This window comes from Chinchilla lanigera, unplaced genomic scaffold (genome assembly GCF_000276665.1).
Source record: "Chinchilla lanigera isolate Chin_1 unplaced genomic scaffold, ChiLan1.0 scaffold00029, whole genome shotgun sequence".
Taxonomy (NCBI): domain Eukaryota; kingdom Metazoa; phylum Chordata; class Mammalia; order Rodentia; family Chinchillidae; genus Chinchilla; species Chinchilla lanigera.
In genome coordinates this window covers 2,493,438-2,514,421 of record NW_004955430.1, presented here as the reverse complement: position 1 = coordinate 2,514,421, position 20,984 = coordinate 2,493,438, and the positions used below count along the sequence as shown (strand labels likewise).

Below are 20,984 nucleotides of genomic sequence, written 5' to 3'. Positions count from 1 at the left end.
TGGCCCCTGCCTACTGCCTAAACTCAGCTCCAGGCGCCTTACCTCCTCCCGTGAGCCCGCAGGACAGGGTGGCTCCTGCCCACAGACGCTGCAGATCTTCTGGAAAAGGTAGAGGCCAACGCCACACGGTCAGGCAGGTGTAGACAGGACAGCTGGGCTTGGGCCCCAGCTCATCCGCCTGTGGCCTGTGGTCCCCCTCACCAGTTGCAGTGGCCGGGCCTCGAAGTGGTCACAGCGAGCGCCCACGCCAGGTGGCTCGAGCAGCTGGTCGATGCCATAGGCCAGGCCACCCTCAAAGGCCAGGTACCGCTGTACAATCCGGGCGTCACCGTCACCCACCGTGAGCTCACCCTGCAGGGCGTGGAGCACATGGGAAGACAGGCCCTGCCGCCCCTCCCTGCCCTTCCTGCTTCCTATCTGAGTGCTCTCCCCAGACTCACGGGCCTGCCACGGCCGCAGGAGAAGGAGATGGGAGTCCCGTGCATGGTTCGGAGCGCACCCAGGTTGGGCAGGTCAGATGCCAAGGCCTGGACAAACGGAGCCACAGCTGGAGCCAGCAGGCAGGCTAAGCAGCAGGCAGTGGGCACCAACCAAGCTGTGAGGGGTGCCCACCTCCATATTACGGATCATGTGGCCACGGAGAATGGCTGCCAGCTTGTCACGGTGGTCCTCGTGGTAGAGCCAGGCCCGCCGATCAAGGGGCAGGGCCTGCAGGGCAGAATCGGTGGGCCACAGCATTGTGAGGGGCCAGTGGGATGTGTCTTGAAGCATGGGCAGGAGGCCAGCCATCTGGTGGTAGGTTGGAGCAGAGATTAGGGTCGGGGTGGAGCACTGGACCCCGGCCAGGGTGGCCTTCACATCAGCCACGTCCTTCACCCTCAGGGGACCCTGAGGATGCGTGAACTGTAAATAGTACTGAACGCTACGCAGCCCATTTTTCCTAGTAAGAGATTAACAACAATAATAAATGACAGTTCCTCAGGATGTATCACTTTATAAGATATTTAAGGGACACTGGGGGGAAGTTGTGAGTTATTTCTGGGATTTTCCACTTCATAATTTCAGACTGCAGTTGAGCCCAGGGGGCTGAAATTGCAGAAGGTGGAAGGACAGGTAAGGCGGACGGCTGTGCAGGAGCGCACTTGTCGGCACCTACACCTGTAGGGTCCGCAGGCTCGCATGCAGCCGTGGTCTGCATGGAGAGTGCGCATGGGCACGCCCACCCACAGGGGACGCAAACACTGTCAGGCACACATGTGGAAGCAGTACCTTCACAAGGCGGCTGAAGATCTTGTAACCAAAGCTTTCGGCAGTGGTGGTGACATTTCTCTAAGGAAAGGTCCTAGTGAGCAGCTAGGTCAGGCGGCAAGGAGGATCCCAGGCCCTGTTGCACGCCCTCCGGCTGGCCCTGTGTGCGGTCATACCCGGGGGACGGCAGCAGCTTTAGGGTCCCAGTGTAGCACATCCGGTGGCAGCAGGACGCGGTCGATGAAGTGCAGGACGCCGTTCAATGCCTCATGGTCGCTGCTCACCACCCGGGCGAAGTCATTGAGGTAAATGCTGCCCTGGGGGTGGGGCATGGGCTGAATGCAGCTGCGGGAGTGGGAGGAGCTGAGCTGCAGGTGCGTCCTGGGGGCAGGGGCCGGCCGGGAGGAGCAGAGCACAGTCTGCCCCGACTGCCCACTGCTGGGTTCAGGACTGAGGGAGAAGCTGGGGTGGAGTCAAGGCAGGGGGCCGGGCTCTTGGACCTCACTGCAGCAAGCAGGTGTGAGGCTCACGCGTCCTTGGCTCAGTCCTAAATCTGAGGATCTGGGCCAGGCTGGGGGCAGGGAACCGACGGATTTAACTAGGGTGGGTGCAGGGACCCTGCTCACCTCCCTCTCGCTGAACCGCAGCGAGTGCCCCGAGAGCGCTGTGGCGTAGCCCTGGTCCAGCAGGTCCTGGCTGTGCAGCTTCCGGCAGCCGACCACGTGGTAGCGAAACACCAGCTGGCGATGTGCCCGAATCCGGGCCAGCTCATCCTAAAGGGGCATCGTGCAGGTCATGGGGGCCTGTGATTGCCACCTCTGCCCACGCGGCGCCCACTGCCAGAGTATTCTCCCCGCCAGCCTCCCCCTGGAGGCTCCATACTTGCGACATGTTGGTCACCAGATCTGCCTGAGGCACGAAGACTGTGAAGGGCCCATCGCCCTTGATCTCTCTGTATTCCTGGAGAAGTGAGAGACAGTTTGAGGTTCCACAGATCACCCCAAAAAGACTCGAACTCTGAGCAGGCGGGCACATGGAGAGAGACGGGTGGGCCCAGGCTGGTTACTCACTAGCAGGTGGAGGCTGAAGAACGAGGCAAGCTTGTCCCGAAAGAGTTCCTAGGGAAGCAAGGGTCAGCTCCGGTTTGGGGTGGCCCCATTCAGGGCCTGTTCCCTGTCCCAGCACCTGCACCGCAAGGTCTGGCCAAGTCAGAGGCGTGGGAAGGAAAGCCGGAGAGTCTGAGCTAGCGTCAGGATTACGTCACGCGTCATAGTGAGGTCAGGCCCAGGAAGAGGCGAGGGCCAGTCAGGTGCAGGGTCATGGTCAAGACCAGGATCAGGATCAAATTCTAGTTCAGCCCCATGGGGCACAGCCAAGATCAGGTCAGGGGCACACTGGGCATCTTTACCAGGCCAACTCGAGTGTGGCAGGTGAAACCATCTCCCTCTGTACGGGGTGAGTCACAGGTGCACGTTCTCTGGCCGTCCCCTGTGCTTTTGCACACAGCATACGGGCTGCAGCCGCCATTGTTCTGAGGCAGGGGCAGGAAAGGAGGCATCAGTGGCTTCCCCAACTCTTCCGCCACACCAAGCCCTGCTGTGAGGTCATGAAGTTCCTGCCCCCAAAGTCCTATTTCTGTATCAAGGTCCAGACAAGGGAAGGTGGCCCATCCTGCACAGGCCCGCGGGGTCCGCCTGGGATGAGGCGGGCTGCTTCCGCCGCAGTCCCTGCTCCCTGTAAAATGTGCTGCTGCAGGGGACCTGACCTTGGAGCAGGGGTCCAGAAGCTCACAGGTCCGGGTCCCATCTCCACTGTAACCCTCACGGCAGCTGCAGGACACCTGTTCCAAATCCTGATCAGTGGGGCTGCTGGGAGCCAAGAGTGCCCAGTGCCCTGGATAAAAGGGTTGCCCCCTCCCCAGGACCAGTCGGAAGGAGGCCCCACTGTCTGGGGAAATGGACATCCCCAGGGCCCAGCCCCGCCATGCTGACCTGCTGGGGGCCTGTGGGGATGCATTCGGCGTGCATGTGGCAGCCCCCGTTGTGGACGAGACAGCTGTTAACCTCTGGGGAAAGAGACACTGGGGTGAGGGGTGGCCCTTGGTGGCCCCTCCATCCCTCATCCATCCGTCCGTACCGCTTATCCCTCCCCTTTCTGGAACTCCAACCTCCACACCTTGGGTGACCTCCAACCCTTCCTAGTCCGCTTCACATCACTGAAACCGGGCTTCCGGCCCTATGACCATCTGGGCCGGAGGGCCCAGCCTCACCTTGGCACAGCTCCCCGTCACCCGTGTAGCCATCCCGGCAGGTGCACGTCCGCTGCCCAGGTGCCACCTTGGTGCAGTTGGCATGGGGGGAGCAGCCCCCGTGGCCATGGGCACAGGGATCCACCTCTAGGTAGATCATTCCAAAGAGTTGTGAGGAACGGGCATGGGGCGGGGGTGGAGCAGGGGAGGAGGCCGTGAGAGACAGTAGAAGGTCAGAGGGAGGGGTAGGGCCCATCTCGGACAGCAATGGGGGACGCCCACCCCCAACATTTCAGCAAAGGGCCTGGGGCACCCAGGGGGCTGCACCTGAGCAGTAGCTGCCGTTGCCCGAGTACCCTGCGGCACAGACACAGGTAGGGGCCCCAGACGAGCTCTGTATGCAGCTGGGAGGGAGGGCAGCAGGTGAGCCTGCGCGAGGCAGCCCCTGCCCTGTCCCCCAGTCCTCCTGCCCTCCCATTACTTGCCCACCTCCCCCAGGTTCGTCTCACTTGGCATTGGGGTTGCATTTCTTCACGCACTGAGAGCCGGTGACTTCTGGGGACGGGAGGAAGGTTCTGTCATTCAGACCCAGGACCTGCCTCCCTCGTCATCATCCACCCCATGCCCTTGCGTCCCACTCACTCTGCTCACAGCGGAGACCCTGCCAGCCCACGTTACAGACGCAGCTTCCATCCCCGCGAAGCCCCTCCTGGCACAGTCCGTGGGCACAGTCGCACACTGTGAGGGGACGAGGGGGCACAGAGGTGACGCGGCGCCTGCACCCTGCCGCTCCCCGCGGTGCCCACCTCGCCCCTCCCAGTCCTCACCTCCGGTGCAGTTGGGTCCGTAGCGGCCCAGCTCACACATCTCACAGGCTGTCCCGTGGAAGCCCTCGTGGCAGCGGCACTCCCCACTGCCCAGGAACCTGTCCTGGCACTGCCCGTGGCCTGAGCACACACCTCCCCGACCCCCGGGGCACGGCTCACACAGGGTGCCAAAATAGCCAGGGCAGCAGTCGGGCACCTGCAAAAGGCTGGGGCTTAGGGAAGGAAGAAAAAGTCCCACCCAGGGCAGGATGGATGCCGGGGGCAAGGGGGAGGTGGGGGCATCTCGGGGCCACAAACCCAGGGGCAGCAGATAAGAGCTGAATGCCTTTTGCCACCCTCCCCTGGCAGGGCTGCGCAAACAGGCTCGCGGCTGGAAGGGCAGTGCCGGCTCCCACCGTGACGAGAAATCCCTACCCTGGGCTGAGTCCCTTTCTCCCTGTCCCAGCCCTGCTCTCCAGGGGATGGACAGAAGGACAAACACGGCCCTCTGACTTTGGATCTCTCCCCCTCCCTTCTTCAGACCATCCCTGCTTGCTGCTGCCTCAAAAATCCAGCCTGGGCTCCTCCCCTGTCCGCACTCCTCCCTGGCCAAAGACTTGTGGGGCAGGGGGTCCGGGGCAAACCTGGATCTTCTTGACACAGGTGTAGGAGCAGCCCCGGGAGAAGGCAAGTCCTGCTCTGTAAATGCAGCTCTTCTTGGGCGTGTCCTGGAATGGGGACGGCAGGAGAGTCAGCCAGTGGGCCGGGCAGGGACAAGGCAGTGAGTGAGGAGACAGCTGAATGGACGGCAGGTAGCTAAGCTGATGAGCCGGTCAGATGGGAGCAAGACACCCCTGTGTAGGAGGGCCCAAGACAGACCCGCTGGGGCAGGGCGGCCGGACCCTGGCCTTGTGCCTCAGGGGTGAGCGAGGCCTCCCCAGAACCCTGGCCTCTGGGCCTCCCCCGGGCGGTGGGGGGTGCTGCCCAGCCACACCAGTTCCCCACGCACGTGGCCGAGCTGGTCCTAGGGGTGTGGGGCTACTTGGGAGCCGAGGGCAGTGAAGCAGGGGAGGACGGCTGTGGTAAACCCAGCCTCACCTGCAGCTGGAAGCCCTGAGTGCAGCGGAATTTCCGGGTGCAGTTTATGCATTTCTCCTGAGGGCAGGAGGAACAGCATCAGGTGGTCCAGATTGGGGCCCCCAGACCGCTGTCCTTCCTTCGGGGTGGCTGCCTGAGGGCTCCTCCCCCCAGCTAGGCCTGTCCCAGCCTCTCACCCGCAGGGCCTCCTCGTGGCTGCGCAGGCAGCGGCTGGTACCCACAGTCAGGACCCCCGACAGGCCGAACAGTGAGTAGCCGGGACCCTCCAGCAGGGGGCCTTCCAGCGGCGTGTGGTTCACCTCAGGCTGGGAAGCGAGGCCAGAGGTTGAACGCGCCCACACCCCCAACCTCCATCACTTAAGGGGCTGTACAACCAGGACACACTGCAGGACACAGGGCCAGCTCCAAGGAGGCGGGCACAGGTGTCCCAGGAGCAGAGGTTAGAGGCTCCTAAGTAGAAACACTCCAAAGCAAAGGGGTCTTCCAGAGCACAGTCCCCGGGGAAGGGTTTCCACACTCCCGACCCCTCAAACCTGGCCGCTGTGGTTGTAGAAGACAAGCCAGTGGACGGGACCCAGCATGGAGCTGCGGTGTCCCCCCCTCTGTAGGGCTGCCACGGACAGCGCCTCCCCCAGGATCACGTGGTGCCGCACCGTGTCTGCGTCCTGGGGGGTGGGGCTCAGCTCAGGGGGATGCGGGACTCCCAGGCGCTCTGGGCATCACTGCTCACTGTGCCCCTTCTTGCCTTAGCACAGGGGGCTCCTCCACCCCGGGAAACGTGGACTCACCAGGCTGCTGCTGTTCCCCTGGGCCTCCAGAGACTGGTTTGTCGGCACAAAGATGGTGTAGGCAGTGGCAGCCTCGATCTGGGGCACCAGCCTGTGGTGCTGGGGACAGGGGTTAGGAACGGGCATATTAATCCCAGTCCTGACACTGGCTACCAGCCAGCCTCATCCAGACCGGACAAGGTGCCTCCAGCAGGCGTCTGCTCTTGCCATCCTGCTTTACCTGGAGCAGCTCCCTGAAGAGGCGGAAGGCAGGCACCCGATCCAGCTGCTGCAGCACCCCCTGCCCAACCGGCAAGTCCCCTCGCGGAGGCAGCAAGACCTATTGTGCCGGTGAACAAAAGGGCTGTCCTTGCCTCTTGGCCTGTCCGGGCAGTCTCCTGCACACACCCTCCTCCTGCCATACCTGGTTGACGATGTGTAGGAAACCATTGGTGGCGAGGAGGTCAGCCACATCCACGCTGGCATTCTGTATCCAGACCCTCTGGAAGGCAGAAGGCAGAGCAGTGAGCAGAGACATATTTGAGAGTGGCCCAGCCTGGCTTGTAACACTCAGACTTAGGCTCTGCCACGTAGGGGCACAGACCTTCGCTAGGGTCCACAAGGAGAGGGGCAGGGTATGTGTGCAGACAGCCCCTACGGGGAGATCACTGCTGGCCCAAAGGTACTGCCATCAGTTCTGTGTCCTGAACTGATAGGGCGAGAGGACCCTAACCGCATTCTCTGCGAACCCTGGTCAGGGGGAATCTGTAAGCACTTGCGCTCCCTCCCACACCGTCCGGCCCCCTCCTCTGCCCAGAGTTCACCTCATACCCCACTGATGTTGCGGATCTCCCAGTGCGTGGTGGGGTTCAGCGTGGCCACATCCTGCCCACCTAGCCGGGCTAGGTCCTCCTCAGAGAGGGCGCCCTGGAGAAAATGGGCCCTGAAGGACAACAGTTTAGGGGGGACAGAACCAGGTTACTGTAACATACAGAGACCCTTGGGACTGGGCACTTCCCCCAACAGGTAGACACACGCCAGGAGAGGACCTCATGCTCCTCTCCCTTGCTGGGGAGTGCCTGGGTCCCACGGTAGCCCCCCGCCTGTGGCCTGGCCCCCTCACAGCCACCCCACCTGACCAGGTATGGCAGCATCTTCGGCTGCAGCCAGAAGGCCTTGTTCTCAGGGCTCAGCCTACGGATGGCAGACTCGGAGGGCACCAGGGCTGTGACGCGGCTGTCAGCAGGAAGAGTGATGCCAGCACTCTGTGGACACCGTGAGCAGGGGCAGCAGTGAAGAAGGCAGCCTCAGCTTTTGGCCGTGTTAGGTGACACCCCCTTTTCCCGAAAGGCCTGCTTGATTTGAGCCCCCAGGCCCCTGTCCTACCTTGAACCACTGGTAGAAGGTGGAGAATTGGGCATTTGCCTCCAGCTCCTACAGGGAGGGAAAGAGCTGAAGTCATGCGCCTCATGACCAGTGCAACCTCCTCCCCTCCAGGGACCCTGAGCACCACCCACCTTCCCACCTGAGGTGCACAGGAGGACTCCTGCCCGAGCCCAGGGAAGAGAGGACAAGCTACCATCACTTACCCGGATGATGTCTCCATAGCAACTGAAGCCATCACCCCCAAAATGAGGGGGACATGTACAGACCCGCTGACCGCCCCCTACTGCCTTGCAGGTGGCCTAGTGGGGGTAGAAGACAGACAGACATGGCCCTCCACTCAGCACTTATACGGCAGACTGGCCATCCATTGCCTCCGTTCCCCTTCCCCATCCATCTCTACCCTCTGCCTGCCCAGCCACCCAGCTCTCCTCTCTCTCTCTCCTCCTCCTGAGCTTCTCTGACTTTCAGTGGGCATCTGAGCATCTGACATGGAAACTGCGGGGTGCACCCAGGGAGCCCTGCACCCTCAGGGAGCTTGAGCTGAGCACTGACTTGGGGAAAGGGAGGTGCTGTGGTGCGGGAGCGAGGTCACGGACAGCGTGGAGCTTGAAGCAGCCAGAGGAGCAAGGAACAGGGATGGGTGGAGCAGAGAGAGGAGGCTGGGTAGGGGGTTGGGGAGTGACGTGGCAGGGTTTGGGGTTTAGAAAGATCTCAAAGTTGTCAAGGGACAGAGATACCCAGAGAGATCACTGCAGCCAGGCCGGCCCCTGAGAGCCTGCCCAGGGCTGAGCCTCGGCCCTCTCACCAGGCCGTGACAGCCGCCGTTGCCTGCCCTGCAGGGGTCGATGGGGCTGCACTCATAACCGTCCCCGGCGAAGCCCAGCTTGCAGGTGCATCGGCTCTGCGGAGGTCAGGGGGCAAAGGGCCTCATCTCACCGGGAGCACCCACCACCTTCCTCCTCTACTGCCACCCGCTCACTGGGGACTGCTCCCCATAGAGCCTGGCCCAGACCCCACGGGAGCGTCTCCCACCCTGCCCTGGAGATCCGTGCTCCAGACGACCCCCAGCTCTCAGGGTGAAGCTGAGGAGATGATGGTTTGGTAAGGAAGCGTCTGTGGCGCTTGGTGCCCCACTGCACTGGGAGCCCTGCCAGGGCACGGGGGTCAGAAGCTTGTGGCAAGTGGGCAGGAGCCTGTTGAGGCCGGCCCAGGGAGGGCGTGTGGGTTCCCTTTCCACCCCTGCCCCTCCCACTAAGTGCCAGGGCCCTTGGGCTTGTCCACACGTTTGCAAACTGGGGACATCTCAACCTGCCCATTCAAAACCACAATTATGGACTTTCAGACTCCCGACGAGGATCAGAACTCCAGCCCTTACGCCCACACAAGTTCTTATTGCCAAGACCCCATCGGCCGGGGCCCCAAGGCCACTGTGCACTTGGGAGGCAGGGAGCCCCAGGGGTCCTGACAGAAGCCTGAGCCATGCGGAGGCTGACGCTGAGACAGCCGGGCCTGCCTCCTAACTAGCGCGGCAGATATTCTGGAACCTCTGTCGGAATTCATATTCACTAGGCCTGTAACGCTTCAGGCGGAAGGCCCCAGGTTCTAAGAAACTGAATAGCACCTGAGGCTGCAAAGCGCTAGAGCTAGGTTTCCAGGTCCAGTGGGGATGGCTGTCTTCCTACTTTGGTGGATATCACATCGCCTGAGTCAAGAGCAGGTACTGCCAGGCACCTTATGACACAAGAGACCCCCAAGGAGCCAATCCCAGAGTGTACGGCCTGCATCTGTATCTGAGCTTCCAGACCCTGAGCTTGAGCTTGCAGCGGATGTTCCTGGAGTCAGCAGAGAGGAGAGTCCCTGGGAGAGAGACCCCCGACACTGCCGTTGCTCACCTGCCCCGGGCCCACGTAGCTGCAGAGGGCGTCGGCATGGCAGCCACCTCGAGTGTCCAGCCCACATTCATCAATGGCCACACAGATGCGGCCATCCCCGCTCCAGCCTTTGTGGCACGTGCAGTGGTGAGTGCCCAGGTCCCCAGGGACACACTCAGCCTGTGACAGCCATGGATAAATGACTCAGGGATGCAGGGCCGGGGCAGGGCTCCAGGGAGCTCCCTCTGCCCCTGGTTCAGAGCTCCAGGGAAGGGGTGAGGGAACTAACGTTCTCTGAGCAGCCACCGCGGTCCGGCTGGGAGCAGGGGTTGCGCCGTGTGCAGGAGTAGCCATCGCCGTCGAAGCCGTCGAGACAGACGCACCTGGGGTGGGTGGGAGAGGGACGCGGGACGCTGAGCGAACCAACGCACAAGATTACTGACGGGACAGAGAGGAGGCACCAGCCCTCACCTGGAGGCACCGTCCTGGCTGATGCAGTGGGCATGCTGGTGGCAGTGCTGAGCCAGCCCCGTGGGGCCACAGTCCCTCACAGTCTCATTGCAGAAACGGCCTCTGAAGCCGGGGGCACATGTGCCATGCTGACACACACCCCCGCTGCCTGGACGGTTGTCACACAGACCGTGGACACAGCCGCAGTCTACAGGGCGCAGATGGGAGCAGAGAAACTGAGGCAGGAGGCAGTGCTGATCGGGAGCCAGGACTGGGTTAGCAGGGTCAGGGTGGGAGGCTAGGAATGGGGCAGCCAACAGAAATTTGACTTCAGGGTTACAAAATCAGAGGTCATCCCAGACAGATGGAACGTGAAGGGAGGCATTCTGCACTTCCTCTGCCCTATTCCAGCTGCTCTGCTCCTAATACCACCATTGGGAAGTTCTCCAATGTGTCTGACCTAAATCTTGCTTGCTTTAAATTACAGTTCTCAAAAAAAAAAAAAAAAAATTACAGTTCTCTTTCTGGCATGGATGAAGGAGACAACAGCTATTTCTGTTCCCTTCTTGGGAGCCCCAGGCCCTCTTTCTAAGTGTGGGAGGTGGGCTGGGCCAGGACCACTCACCGTCCTGGCACTGGTCTCCATGCTTGTTTGGGTTGGAGCAGATATGGCAGGCAATGCCCTTGTAGTCCGGGAAGCAGAGGCAGGCGCCATTGCCCTGGATCCCGTCAGTGCACTGGAAGGTGGGCGGGATACAGGGTCAGTCGGGCGAAAGGGACTCGGCCCATCCTGTCCCACAACGTCCCCTCCCTGGGCGGCTCTGAGCACCTGCTCCCCCAAGAACTCAACCTTCAGGATCACCAATGCGGCCCTTAAATAACAAGCCCCTGAAAGGTGCCTGGTCCTGGAGGCCCCGTGCTCTTCCCAGGACACCTAACTCCTGCGTTCTTCCATCACTGACGCTACAGTGGCCCTGATGTCACAAAGTGACAAAAACAGCAACTGTACTGACCGATAGCCTCTTAAAAAATAGAGGCAGCAAGCTATCAGTTTATTTCTAATTAGAATAATGGAAATAATTCTGCCCAACCAGCATCACCTACGTATGAGGAACCCGAAGCCGGAGAGAGGCAGGCTCGGCTCTGACCCACAGCCAGTCACTGCCAGCCCAGAAGGGGAGGGGGACTCACGTTGCCTTTGCCGTAGCAGGGGTTGGAGAAGCCCCCGGGACACTGTGTGCAGTCAGGCCCAAAAAACCCTTTGCAACAGCCAAGTTTCTGTAAGAGACGGAGCATGCGTGGGTCTAGGCCACACCCAACCCTCCCCAGAACGCTTCTGCTCCCTGCTGTGACTCCAGAGCGGGTCCCTCCAGGGCACCTTTTCCGCCACTAAGACGCAGTGTAGCTCTGAGGAAGGCAGCCTGCTCGGCCCAGCTCAGGGGCCAGGACAGAAGCGGGTGCCTGGGTTCCCTGGGGTACCAACACCCTCCCCGGGCTCACCGTGATGGTCTGGTTGCAGTAGTACGCGCAGCCCTTCTTCAGCACATTGAATCCCACAGATTCGAGGCTGTAGACGCACTCCTTGGGGAAGATGTCCTGCTGCAGGCCATGCAGAGCCAGTCAGGGGGCAGGTCTTGGGCCAGCCCTTTGGCGAGGCAGGCCTGGCTCCAACACTGCCACCCTCGGAGCCTCTGGGAAGCACTGTCTTCCAGATCTGGCCTGGCCTCCCACCCCCTACGCCCCACTGCGACCCAGGCACAAGCCAGTAGTGGGGAGTCAGGGAGCCCTGGGGCTGGGCTGAGGGATGCTCACCAGCTTCACACTGTCCGGGGGGCACACACTGGTGTTCAGGGCTTGACAGTCCACACAGGAACTCTGGACAGAGCAGGGGAGGGCAGGGGAGGAAGGGAGGGTACAGGGTCAGCCGGGGAAGGTGTCCCAAGCTGAGGGAAGGACGAAGGCAAAGGTCCCAGGGTGGGGAGAGTGTAGCATCTCGGGGAAAGCGGCAGGGGAGGGATGGAGTGAGTGGGAGAGGTGGGAGGCGAGGAGATGGCAGGCGGGGCTGAGGGGTGGACCATGTGGGTTATCCGGAAGTGGGAATCATCAGGCTTGAAAGCAGCAAACACAAGCAGCTCTCTGGGAGCCCGCGGCTGGGTCTCGGTGTCACCATCAGCCCACCCAGACGTGGTGCCTGCTACAGTTTGAACGCGGTTGTCTCCACCAGACTCATGCTGCGGCCTGGCCCCCAGGGCAGCCATTTTGAGAGGAGGTGTTTACAGTCATGGGGGCTGCCCCGGCACATGGACTGATGGAGGCCCCAAGTGGGCCAGTTAGCACAAGGGTGAGTTGTGGGGGCTGGGGATTTAGCTCAGCGGCACAGCGCCTGCCTGGCAAGCGCGAGGTCATGAGTTTGATTCCCGGCACCGGAAAAAAAAAACAAGGGTGAATTGTGGTAGGGTGAGGAGGCACCGCTTTGCGTCCTCCCTGGCCCTGCGGTGTACAAGACCCTCGGCAGAAGCCAAGCAGATGCCAGCGCTGCGCCCTGGGGCTTTCAGAACCATGAGCGGAAATAGCCTCCTGCTCTGTGAAAAGCCCAGTCTTGGGCATTGTTACGGCAACAGGATGTGGACTCAGCACCTCTGCTCAGAAGCTGGTCCCTGCTTCGGGCGGCCGCAGGGGTCGCAGGGCAGGTGCACGGGCTGTGGCGGGGGCTCACCATCACGATCTTGTGCTGCTCCTCATCACAGTGCTTGGGTAGGATGGGCAGGATGGTTGGGGGCAGCAGGATGCCCTCCAGCATGTGGATGACGCCGTTGGCAGCCGGCAGGTCCACTTGCCGCAGAGGGGTGCCCTCAGGTCCCAGCAGGATGCGCCCCTGCAGCAGCGAGCCTGTGAGCCCCCAGCCTAGCAGGCCTTGGTGGGCCTCGCCGCGGCGTAGCGAGGATCCCTGCGTGTGCTCAGCCCGTCTCCGGGGAGCTCTCCCACCCACGGGCCCCAGGAGGGAAATCTGATGGATGCCCGCTTTGCTGGGTCAGCACGGTGTCCTGACCCCATAGGGCCCAGGGCAGACAGGTGGGAAAGAGGCTGGGGGACTGGCCAGTCATCTCCAGCCCCCCTCCTGGTCCCTAGATTCAGATCCTCTGGATCTCACCTCGTCAGAGATATTCACAGCCAGGACCTGGTTGGCCATGGTGAGGATCCGCCCCTTGGAAATGAGCTTGTCAACAGTCACCTGGGGTGAAGAAAGGGTGCCTTAAGTCTGCGCACTGGCCACTCCTTGCCCAGGGGACGCAGCGCCAACCCCTGGGTCCCTGGATTTCCTCCATGCTACAGTGTCCAGATGGAAGGAGAGAGGAGAGGAGGAGAGGAGGAGAAGGGGTCCTGGCAAGGCCAGATGCACAGCCGTCCCCAGCAGCACGGCGGCAGGGCCCCGGAGGAGCAGCCCTCACCTGGCCACGTCTGTAGATGTGGTGCCTCACCAGCTCCTGCAGTTTGGAGAGACCCTGGCAGGGCAAAAGGCGTTTGGCTCCTGGAGGCCCCGCTGGGAATGGTAGAGGCCCCGGTAGAGACCCCCAGCCCTGCAGGCCCTTCTCCCCGCCAAGCTTACCGCGGTGAAGAGGTAGATCAGACGGCCATCCCGCAAGCTGTCCACAGCCTTGTTGCTGGGGGCAAAGACCGTGAAGGGCCCAGGCCCGTCCAGGATGGAGGGCAGCCCACAGTTCTGCCGCAGAGAGAGGGAGGCCAGCGGACTCCACGGTCAGCCTCTGCCTCGGGGCCCCACTGAGTCCCGCCACCTTCAGCCCACGGGGAACTCCCACCAAGTGGGACAGAGACAGTGCTCCCACAGAACCTCAGGACTGGGGTGCACAGGCTTTCCATGGGAGGTGGGCAAAGACCGGGATACCCCAGAACCCCAGAGCACCGTGAGGCAGTTGAGGGCAGTGAGGATTCCTGGCCCAGAAGCCCAGGTGGGCTGCACCCCGCTGCCAGCTCACCTCCAGAATGGTTTCAAAGCGGCTGAAGACCTCATTAGAGGCAAGGATCTGGGCAACAGTTTGCTGTCGGAAGGGGCACATGTGAGAGCGCCGGGGGCGGTGAGGCTGCTTCGGACGGAGGGGGAAGGAGCCTGGCTCCTTCCCGCCTGCCAAGAACTGCCCCCCGCCCCAGCTCTGAGGGTCTCAGAGGTCAGCCAGCACCACGGGGCAGGGAGGGAGAAGGGTGTGCTGGCTCACCTTGGGGTCCCCAGGCAGTGCAGGCAGGGGCTGCCCCCGAAGAGCATTGACCACGTGGAAGACACCGTTGGCGGCGATGTAGTTGGCCTTGTGGACAGTGAATGTCTGCTTGGGCTGGTCCGCGTACGTGTAGGTGTATCTCTGAGACGACACAAGACCCATCTCGCTAGACCCCACATGCCAGCGCCCTGTTCCAAATTTCCACATTTTTGCGTGGGCCGCGTCCTCCACCTGTGACTCCAGGCTGTGGTCCCTGCCTTACCAAGCGGTTGAGGCTGATCGTTATCTCCTGGCCAGCCAGCGTCCACCACCTGCGTGTACTCGGGGTCCCCCCGTCCTGCAGGATGTGCTGGCCCGCAATGACGTGCTGCCTGCAGAGCTGCTGGGCAAGCAGTGCCTGCGCAGGCGCGGAGGGCCGCATGAGCCTGCCCTCACATCGCGCCCCGCCCCCGCCCGAGCACAAAGGGACAACGACCCCCCCTCGGTTCCCACAGGCTCGGGGGAGAGACGCTCTCGAGGTCCTGAAGGCGGGGCCCGCACCCAGGGGAGAAGGCAAGGGGCTCACAGTCATGTTCCTGGAGGAGATGGAGGAGGTCAACGGCACCAGCACGGTGAATGGGCCCGACGTGGTGAGGATCTCTCGGCAGCCCTGCTCTGAGTGGCCGGGGGAGGGAGCGTCAACATTGATTTGGGGAGAGCCTGGGGGAAAGGGAGTGGGTCTGGGAAGATCTCAGGCATCCGTCCTAGGTTGGGGATTGGGGGGGGCAGTAGGGGTATCAGGGCTGGGGCCCAGCTCCCCCTTCTACGCGCACCCCGCAGCAGCTCATTGTTTGCCTCTAAGCTCTCCGGCAGAGAAACTGGAATCTCTGCAGAGTCTGGCCCGCCCTCCCCAGCCCAGGGTCACGGCAGGCCCTGGGGGACCCTCACCCAGCATGGCGACCGCGACTCTCAGCCGCTGGAACAGTGTGCCCATCTCGTTGGTCTTCTGTATCTCACGGAGCAGGTGTCCGTAGCAGGCACGCCCATCCCCCACCTCACCCTGCTTGCACAGACACCTGGGGGCCCAGGGAGGACGGGTCAGGGCAGGGATAGGGGCCAGTGCCCTCTCCTAGCCCTCGCCTGCCCATCCCTCGTAGGCCCCTGGACCGAGTGCGTATGCTGCCCAGCCCACCCTCTGCTCCCGCCCATGCTCCCCCGAGCCTCCGGCGCCCACCTGGTCCTCCCTTCGGGGGTTACTTGGCAAGTGGCTGACTTGTCACAGGAGTGGGGGAAGCAGTAGGCGACGCAACCCGCAGAGGGGTTTTGGTTGACGCTGATCAGGCCTGGTTGACATGTGCACGTCGCCTGTACAAATTGCAGGGGCAAGAGGGGCACATAGTACCCATCTGTGAGAATCCAGAGAACTACTGCCATGCATCTCGTTCCCTCCACTACTGCCCTCCAAGACTGGGACTGTCATCTCCCCACCTCTCCCCATCCAATGGGGTGGCTGGTGTTCTCAGAGGGCCTGGGATCTGCCCAGGGTCCCACAGCCAGAGTGGGTGGGAAGACCGTGGCCCAGGCCCTCCCGGGGCCCTGGCTCACCTTCCCTGGCTTCTGGTACACGCACACGGTAGAGTTGCTGGGGCAGCCGCCAAAGTTGGTGGTGCATGGATCCTGGGGTAGACACACCCTCCCGTCGCCATGGTAGTTCTCAGGGCAGTGACACTGAGCCTGTCCCTCAGGACTCACTGAGCAACGGGCCATCGAGGAACAGGGTGACGACTGGCAGGGGTTAGGAGCTGCCAGGGCACAGAGCGCCGCGTGAGTGGGGCACCCAGTAGCCCCGTCTCCTTCACAGCTTCCACCATGTGGCCCGAAGCCAGGCGGTGCAGGGTGATCCGGGCCTTGAAGAATGGACCCTTACCCCTCTGTAATCACCTGGGTCGCACTTGCTGAGGCAAAAGGGTGCCTTCCTAGTCCCGCCCCACGAGCTAGAACCCCTACCTCAGGTCACAGGCTCACCTACGCATCTGCTGCCCTGCGGGGTATAGCCGGGCAGGCACCTGCAGGTGGGAGCCTCTGGGGAGCACTGGGAGTTCAGGGGGCAGTTCAGGTCCCGGCAGGCAGGCAGCTCTGAGGACAGAGGGAGGGGCATTGCGAGGGCCCAAATCTCCGGGCTGAGGTGCAGCATAGGAACCACGATCCTTTGCCCAGCTTGCTGCGGGATTCTGAGCAGGGCTCTGCCTTCTCTGAGTCTCCAGACGTGGCAGTCCCAGTGACAGCCCTGTCCCCTGTGAGGCTGTGGGCAGAGGTCCTGCAGAAACTCAGGCCTGTCCTGATGCAGTCACCCTCCCCTGCCCTGGCCGGAGAACCAGCTGTCTCAGGCTGCCCCCGCAGTGTGCTCACCTTGGTCACAGCGGGGGCCAGTGTACCCAGCAAAACACAGGCAGCTTCCGTCCCCCTGTGGCCCACTGCTGCACACGCCGTGCACACAGCTGCACTCTGCAAGGGACACACAGGGAGAGGTGAGCCCTCAACTGCACCAAGCCACGTGCAGGGACACGGGGTTCCTGCCCTCTGCATGTTTAGAACTCAGCTCTCCAGGTACACCTGAGAGTCTGGAGCTGTGACACTGGACCACAGGTGGAGTCCTGAGAAAGCACACGGCCCAGCCTGGGGATTCGGGGGTGCTTCCTGAAGGAGGCCTCTCAGAATAGCAAGGCCTAGAGGGTAGCGAGGAGCGAGGAAGCAAGGCTGCTTCCCTTCGTGCGGGGCTGAGCGGTAGGAGGGGGGGGGCAGGGTGTAACAAGCCTTACCCGACTGGCAGTCGGCCCCAAATCGGCGGGGGTCTCGGCACTCCTGGCAGGCTGAGCCGCTGAAGTTTTCCTGGGGGATACACCAAGTCAGTGTCGCCTTTCCAAGTGCCCCCGCCCCAACCTTACCCAGGCCTTACCTGGCACACACAGGTCCCGTTCCCAGCCAGGCCATCCAGGCAGGTCCCGTGGCCATTGCATGGGGTATTAGCACCCCCGGGGCACTCTGTGGATCCCAAGAACTCAGCTCTGGCCCTCGAACTCTCCACCTGCCCCTGCCCCAGGCCCCCTCCACCCCCTGGGCACCCATGGCTAGGAGGCTAAGCCAGGACGACTTTCAGAAGGTGGTCTTTACATGAACACGTTGGAAGGACATAGGCAGCTCCCGCAGGTGGGGAGCCCAGGGCCAGGCTTAGGGCTGGTGTGGGCAGAGCAAGGCAGACCTCTCCTACCATAGCACTGGGAGCCCCAGTAGCCAGGGCAGCAGGCCTTCTGTACCACATCCTTCCAGCACTCCATGCTGCAGCCGCTCATGGACACCAGCGAGTCCCCGAGCTGCACCTCGTAGCTGGTGAGAGCGGGCACAGAGAGGGGAGCAGCTCCCACCTGCAGGCCCCACTGCACCTCCCCACCCTGTTCCGGGCTCTCACGCCACCTCTTCCATCTCCCTGAGCTGGGACAGGGCCTGGCACATAATAGATGCCCGTAAACATCGTGTGCCCCTCTGCCTCCCTGGAGGGCACAGAAACTCCTGGGTGAGTCCTTACCCCATTCTGAGGGCCTGACCCTGCCACCCCACAGGATGTTTCTGAAAGCAGGCTAGGATGGGCGGGGCTCATACCGGCAGTTCTGGGATATCTTGTCTGGGAAACGCTGAAGCAGCCAGCCTGAAGGACACATCCACTTCTTGATAGCGCAGGAGGTGCAGGGTATGTGTGTGATGAACTTGGTCTTCACATCGCAGTGCTTGGACTGCACCTGGACCACAGGTGGGTTGCACAGTGAGGGACCCCAGGCCCGCGTTCAGTCTTGACTCTGCCCGGAGGCAGGCCTTGCACCCTTCCAGGCCTCAGTTTCCCATCTGCTCAGTGGGGATGCAGAGAAGACGGGAAAGGCCCTGAGAAATACCCCTCCCAGGAGTTAATGCTGCAGCACGGCCTTGTGACCACAGCCCAGAAGCCTGAGTCTATCCTTCCGACATAAGGAAAACCTTTTCCACAGCGTACCTCAGCCCATTTCAGGTGAGGAAACGAAGCCGGGCTGGTGGCCTTTGCTCCAAGGCACTCAGGAACAGGGTGGGAATCGGGGACTGGGATTTAGACTCCCAGCCTAATGCTCGTCTTTGCCCTTCATTTAAAAAAAAAAATTATGGCTGAGCCTGCTTAGAATGCAGTGAGTCCACTCTTAGCTCGTGGGTACTGCACCGGGGGATCCAGGCTTTCGGCTGTGCGCCACAAGGGCTGAGTGGGCCCAAGGGCCTCTCAGCTTTGTCCAGAGATGAAGAGCCGCAGACCCAAGAGATGGGCTCCTGAGCGGGCAGCAGTATGCAGGGGTCTGACCCACGCCTTCACCAGGCCCTGACACAGGCAGGGACCCAGGGTCCGCATGACGATGACCACGCCAGCTGCTGGGGGAACTGGGACGACTGTCCAGGCCCATTAATTGGCTTGCCACCGCTTTTGGAAGACCCCGCTGGGGCTCCCTCTGATGGTGAAAAAATGTCAGAAAACCACAGGGCAGTACTTACCTGGAGGGCAAAATTTGAATTCATGGCTGTGAGAAAAAATGGGCAGAAGAAAAGTGTGTTTTGTAGGTGGGGGTAGTTGAGGGCTTCAAGCATGGCTTAGAAAAGCCTATCTTTTTTTTTTTTTTTTTTTTTTTGTCCTTTTGAGACGGGGTCTCACTATGCAGTTCAGTCTGGGCTTGAGCTCACTTTGTAGCCCAAGCTGGTTTCAAACTCACAATGATCCTCCTGCCTCAGCCTTCCAAGTGCTGGGATTACAGGCATGCACCAGCACACCCAGCTTCTGAGATGTTCCCATTTTGAAAAATGCTGAGCACACTGTGGTCCAAAAGGAGTAAGCCCAGAATATCCTTCTTGGAACAAATTACGGATGTGTGGCTTCTCAAAGCAAGCAAAAAGGAGGAACAGTGCCCGCAACACCCTCCTCTGTGAGCACGCGGGTCCCAGGGCCTCTCCGGAGCTCTGATTTGGCCTTTTCCGCATGTGCTTCTGCGGTCTACAGAAGGGAAGTTGCTGAGAGTGGCCTCAGTGGCCAGCTGTGAGGCTGGATTATTGTGGTCTCATACCCTACCCTGAGGCTCGTCCTTGGTGAGCCATGGGCCACTAGGACATTGAGTAACTCCAGGGCCAAGCAGCCGCTTGCTCAGGATAGAGCCTTGGTGGGCTCCCCTCAAAGCCACCGGAGAGGCCAGGGCTGCTATGGCTGGGGACCAGCACTACAGAGGAATCTTGTCAGGCCTGGGAAGGCCTGGCTCAGAGTAGAGAGGAGTGCGCTGCCCTCCGGAGCCAGGCAGGGCCAGTGATGCTCTGGGCCAGGGGCCGGGGAGGAAGCGGGAGCTCTGTCAGTGTGTGAAGTAGTGATGGATGGATAAGCCAGCAGCCAACTCTCCAGGGACCACACCCACGGCTGGCACTCAGGCCTCTGTCCACCCAGTCGCCGGGAAGCAGCAGCCGCGGCTGGAGTCCACCGTCCTGCTGCTGGTGTTGCTGGGTGGGGCGCGGCTGGAGCACAGCCCGGGTGCTGAATCAGATTCCCTTCTTCCTGGGGCACCTCAGGACCCTCCCGAGCCTGAGCCCAGTGGGTCCGCCGCACCCTCCCACCCCCGTTCGGAGCTGAGTTTGCAATGTCTGCTTCCCACGGACATTCTGCGGGGGACGCTGAGGAGACATAACAAAGCGTGCTGGGGAGAAGGTAGAAGACATTTCCCCAAGCTGAGACCAGGCGTCTAGAGACTTCCTGGGGGCTGAGAGCCCAGAAACCAGCCTCGTCCAAGAGGAAGGGCGCTCCAAACGGCTTCCCTTACCCTGAGTCAGAGCGGGAACAGCCAGGGCTGGGTCCTAGCCAATGCCCCGTTCGCTTGAATGTGGGTTAAGCCCATAGGCATGTGTCCAGCGCAAGTAGGCCCTGGGTAGGAGGCTGCAGGGAGGACAGGTGCCAAGACCCTGCACAGCAAGCTTTCCCTGCCCCTGCTCTGTGACCCAGAGGATGTCCTTCCCCCTTGGAGGCACTGGTCCTAACAGTGCCCATGGCTCGCTGCTATCCGGGGTACCAGGAGGGCCAAGAGGCTGAAGGTCAGACGAAGCCAGCATGGCTGCCTCCCCACCTATCCACAAGGGTCCTCAGGCCTTCTTTTCCCTGGCTTTGGATGGCTGAGCCCCAGCCCCAGAAAGGACTTAGAGGTGCGCAGGCTACAGGTCTCTGACAAAGAAAAGACTTGGACATCTCACTGACTCGGTCTCCATTGTTCGAATGTGGTGCGGCGGGTGTTTTCCACTGTTGGTAGGAGTGTGAACTGGTACAACCACTATGGAAATCAGATGCAGATTCCTCAAAAAGCTAAAGCTAGAAATTCCATTCAACCCAGGTATTTCCTTTCTGGGTATCTTCCTGAAAGAGTTAAAGACATCATATTACAGTGATCTATGCCTACCCATGTTTATAGCAGAACAATTCATAACAGCTAAGTCTCAGAAGCAGCCTATACATCCATCAATAGGCGAATGGCTATGGAAAGTGTGTTATTTGTACAGAATGGACTACTACTGTGCCATAAAGGATGAACTTGCCATTTGTAGGAAAATGGATGCACCATGAGACCATAATGTTAAGTGAATCAGACACATAAGCTTACATAGTGCGTGGTTTTTCTTACATGAAAAATACAATATATAAATAAATAGCAAAATGAAAATAAAAGACAATAAAAAAAAGAGAAAATGTTACTGTAATCCAGTATGGCCATTGTATCTGAAAGTGGATCTTATGCTGGGGGTGGTGGCGAACGCCTGTAATGCCATTACTCAGGAGGCTGAGGCAGGAGGATTGTTGCGAGTTCAAG

The 20,984-nt window shown here is 61.1% G+C and overlaps 1 protein-coding gene across 3 annotated transcripts in view; it reads right to left on the bottom strand.

The window, feature by feature from the left end:
• The window catches only part of Stab1 (stabilin 1), a 26,104-nt gene that overhangs the window by 3,642 nt on the left and 1,478 nt on the right, over positions 1–20,984 (bottom strand). For 2 of the 3 annotated variants that reach the window (XM_013515573.1, XM_005387326.2), the window contains exons 2-54: positions 17,743–17,879; positions 17,354–17,469; positions 17,042–17,127; positions 16,905–16,974; positions 16,495–16,590; positions 16,111–16,221; positions 15,691–15,887; positions 15,320–15,450; positions 15,034–15,161; positions 14,672–14,760; positions 14,369–14,503; positions 14,107–14,247; positions 13,870–13,932; positions 13,482–13,595; positions 13,324–13,377; positions 13,026–13,106; positions 12,591–12,749; positions 11,687–11,749; positions 11,375–11,473; positions 11,066–11,152; positions 10,500–10,611; positions 9,896–10,082; positions 9,714–9,807; positions 9,446–9,604; positions 8,359–8,454; positions 7,757–7,852; positions 7,554–7,601; positions 7,302–7,432; positions 6,999–7,110; positions 6,592–6,669; positions 6,409–6,507; positions 6,189–6,287; positions 5,934–6,065; positions 5,577–5,705; positions 5,401–5,457; positions 4,947–5,030; positions 4,324–4,519; positions 4,139–4,234; positions 4,006–4,051; positions 3,824–3,900; positions 3,518–3,643; positions 3,240–3,313; positions 3,014–3,088; positions 2,657–2,779; positions 2,319–2,366; positions 2,131–2,208; positions 1,875–2,021; positions 1,425–1,565; positions 1,270–1,329; positions 613–789; positions 441–527; positions 202–351; positions 43–99 (exon numbers count right to left, since the gene is read on the bottom strand). In XM_013515573.1, coding sequence (XP_013371027.1) covers positions 43–99; positions 202–351; positions 441–527; positions 613–789; positions 1,270–1,329; positions 1,425–1,565; positions 1,875–2,021; positions 2,131–2,208; positions 2,319–2,366; positions 2,657–2,779; positions 3,014–3,088; positions 3,240–3,313; positions 3,518–3,643; positions 3,824–3,900; positions 4,006–4,051; positions 4,139–4,234; positions 4,324–4,519; positions 4,947–5,030; positions 5,401–5,457; positions 5,577–5,705; positions 5,934–6,065; positions 6,189–6,287; positions 6,409–6,507; positions 6,592–6,669; positions 6,999–7,110; positions 7,302–7,432; positions 7,554–7,601; positions 7,757–7,852; positions 8,359–8,454; positions 9,446–9,604; positions 9,714–9,807; positions 9,896–10,082; positions 10,500–10,611; positions 11,066–11,152; positions 11,375–11,473; positions 11,687–11,749; positions 12,591–12,749; positions 13,026–13,106; positions 13,324–13,377; positions 13,482–13,595; positions 13,870–13,932; positions 14,107–14,247; positions 14,369–14,503; positions 14,672–14,760; positions 15,034–15,161; positions 15,320–15,450; positions 15,691–15,887; positions 16,111–16,221; positions 16,495–16,590; positions 16,905–16,974; positions 17,042–17,127; positions 17,354–17,469; positions 17,743–17,879 — 5,628 coding nt within the window. The remainder of the gene's footprint in view (positions 1–42; positions 100–201; positions 352–440; positions 528–612; positions 790–1,269; positions 1,330–1,424; positions 1,566–1,874; positions 2,022–2,130; positions 2,209–2,318; positions 2,367–2,656; positions 2,780–3,013; positions 3,089–3,239; positions 3,314–3,517; positions 3,644–3,823; positions 3,901–4,005; positions 4,052–4,138; positions 4,235–4,323; positions 4,520–4,946; positions 5,031–5,400; positions 5,458–5,576; positions 5,706–5,933; positions 6,066–6,188; positions 6,288–6,408; positions 6,508–6,591; positions 6,670–6,998; positions 7,111–7,301; positions 7,433–7,553; positions 7,602–7,756; positions 7,853–8,358; positions 8,455–9,445; positions 9,605–9,713; positions 9,808–9,895; positions 10,083–10,499; positions 10,612–11,065; positions 11,153–11,374; positions 11,474–11,686; positions 11,750–12,590; positions 12,750–13,025; positions 13,107–13,323; positions 13,378–13,481; positions 13,596–13,869; positions 13,933–14,106; positions 14,248–14,368; positions 14,504–14,671; positions 14,761–15,033; positions 15,162–15,319; positions 15,451–15,690; positions 15,888–16,110; positions 16,222–16,494; positions 16,591–16,904; positions 16,975–17,041; positions 17,128–17,353; positions 17,470–17,742; positions 17,880–20,984) is intronic. The other variant, XM_005387327.2, reaches the window with a different exon arrangement.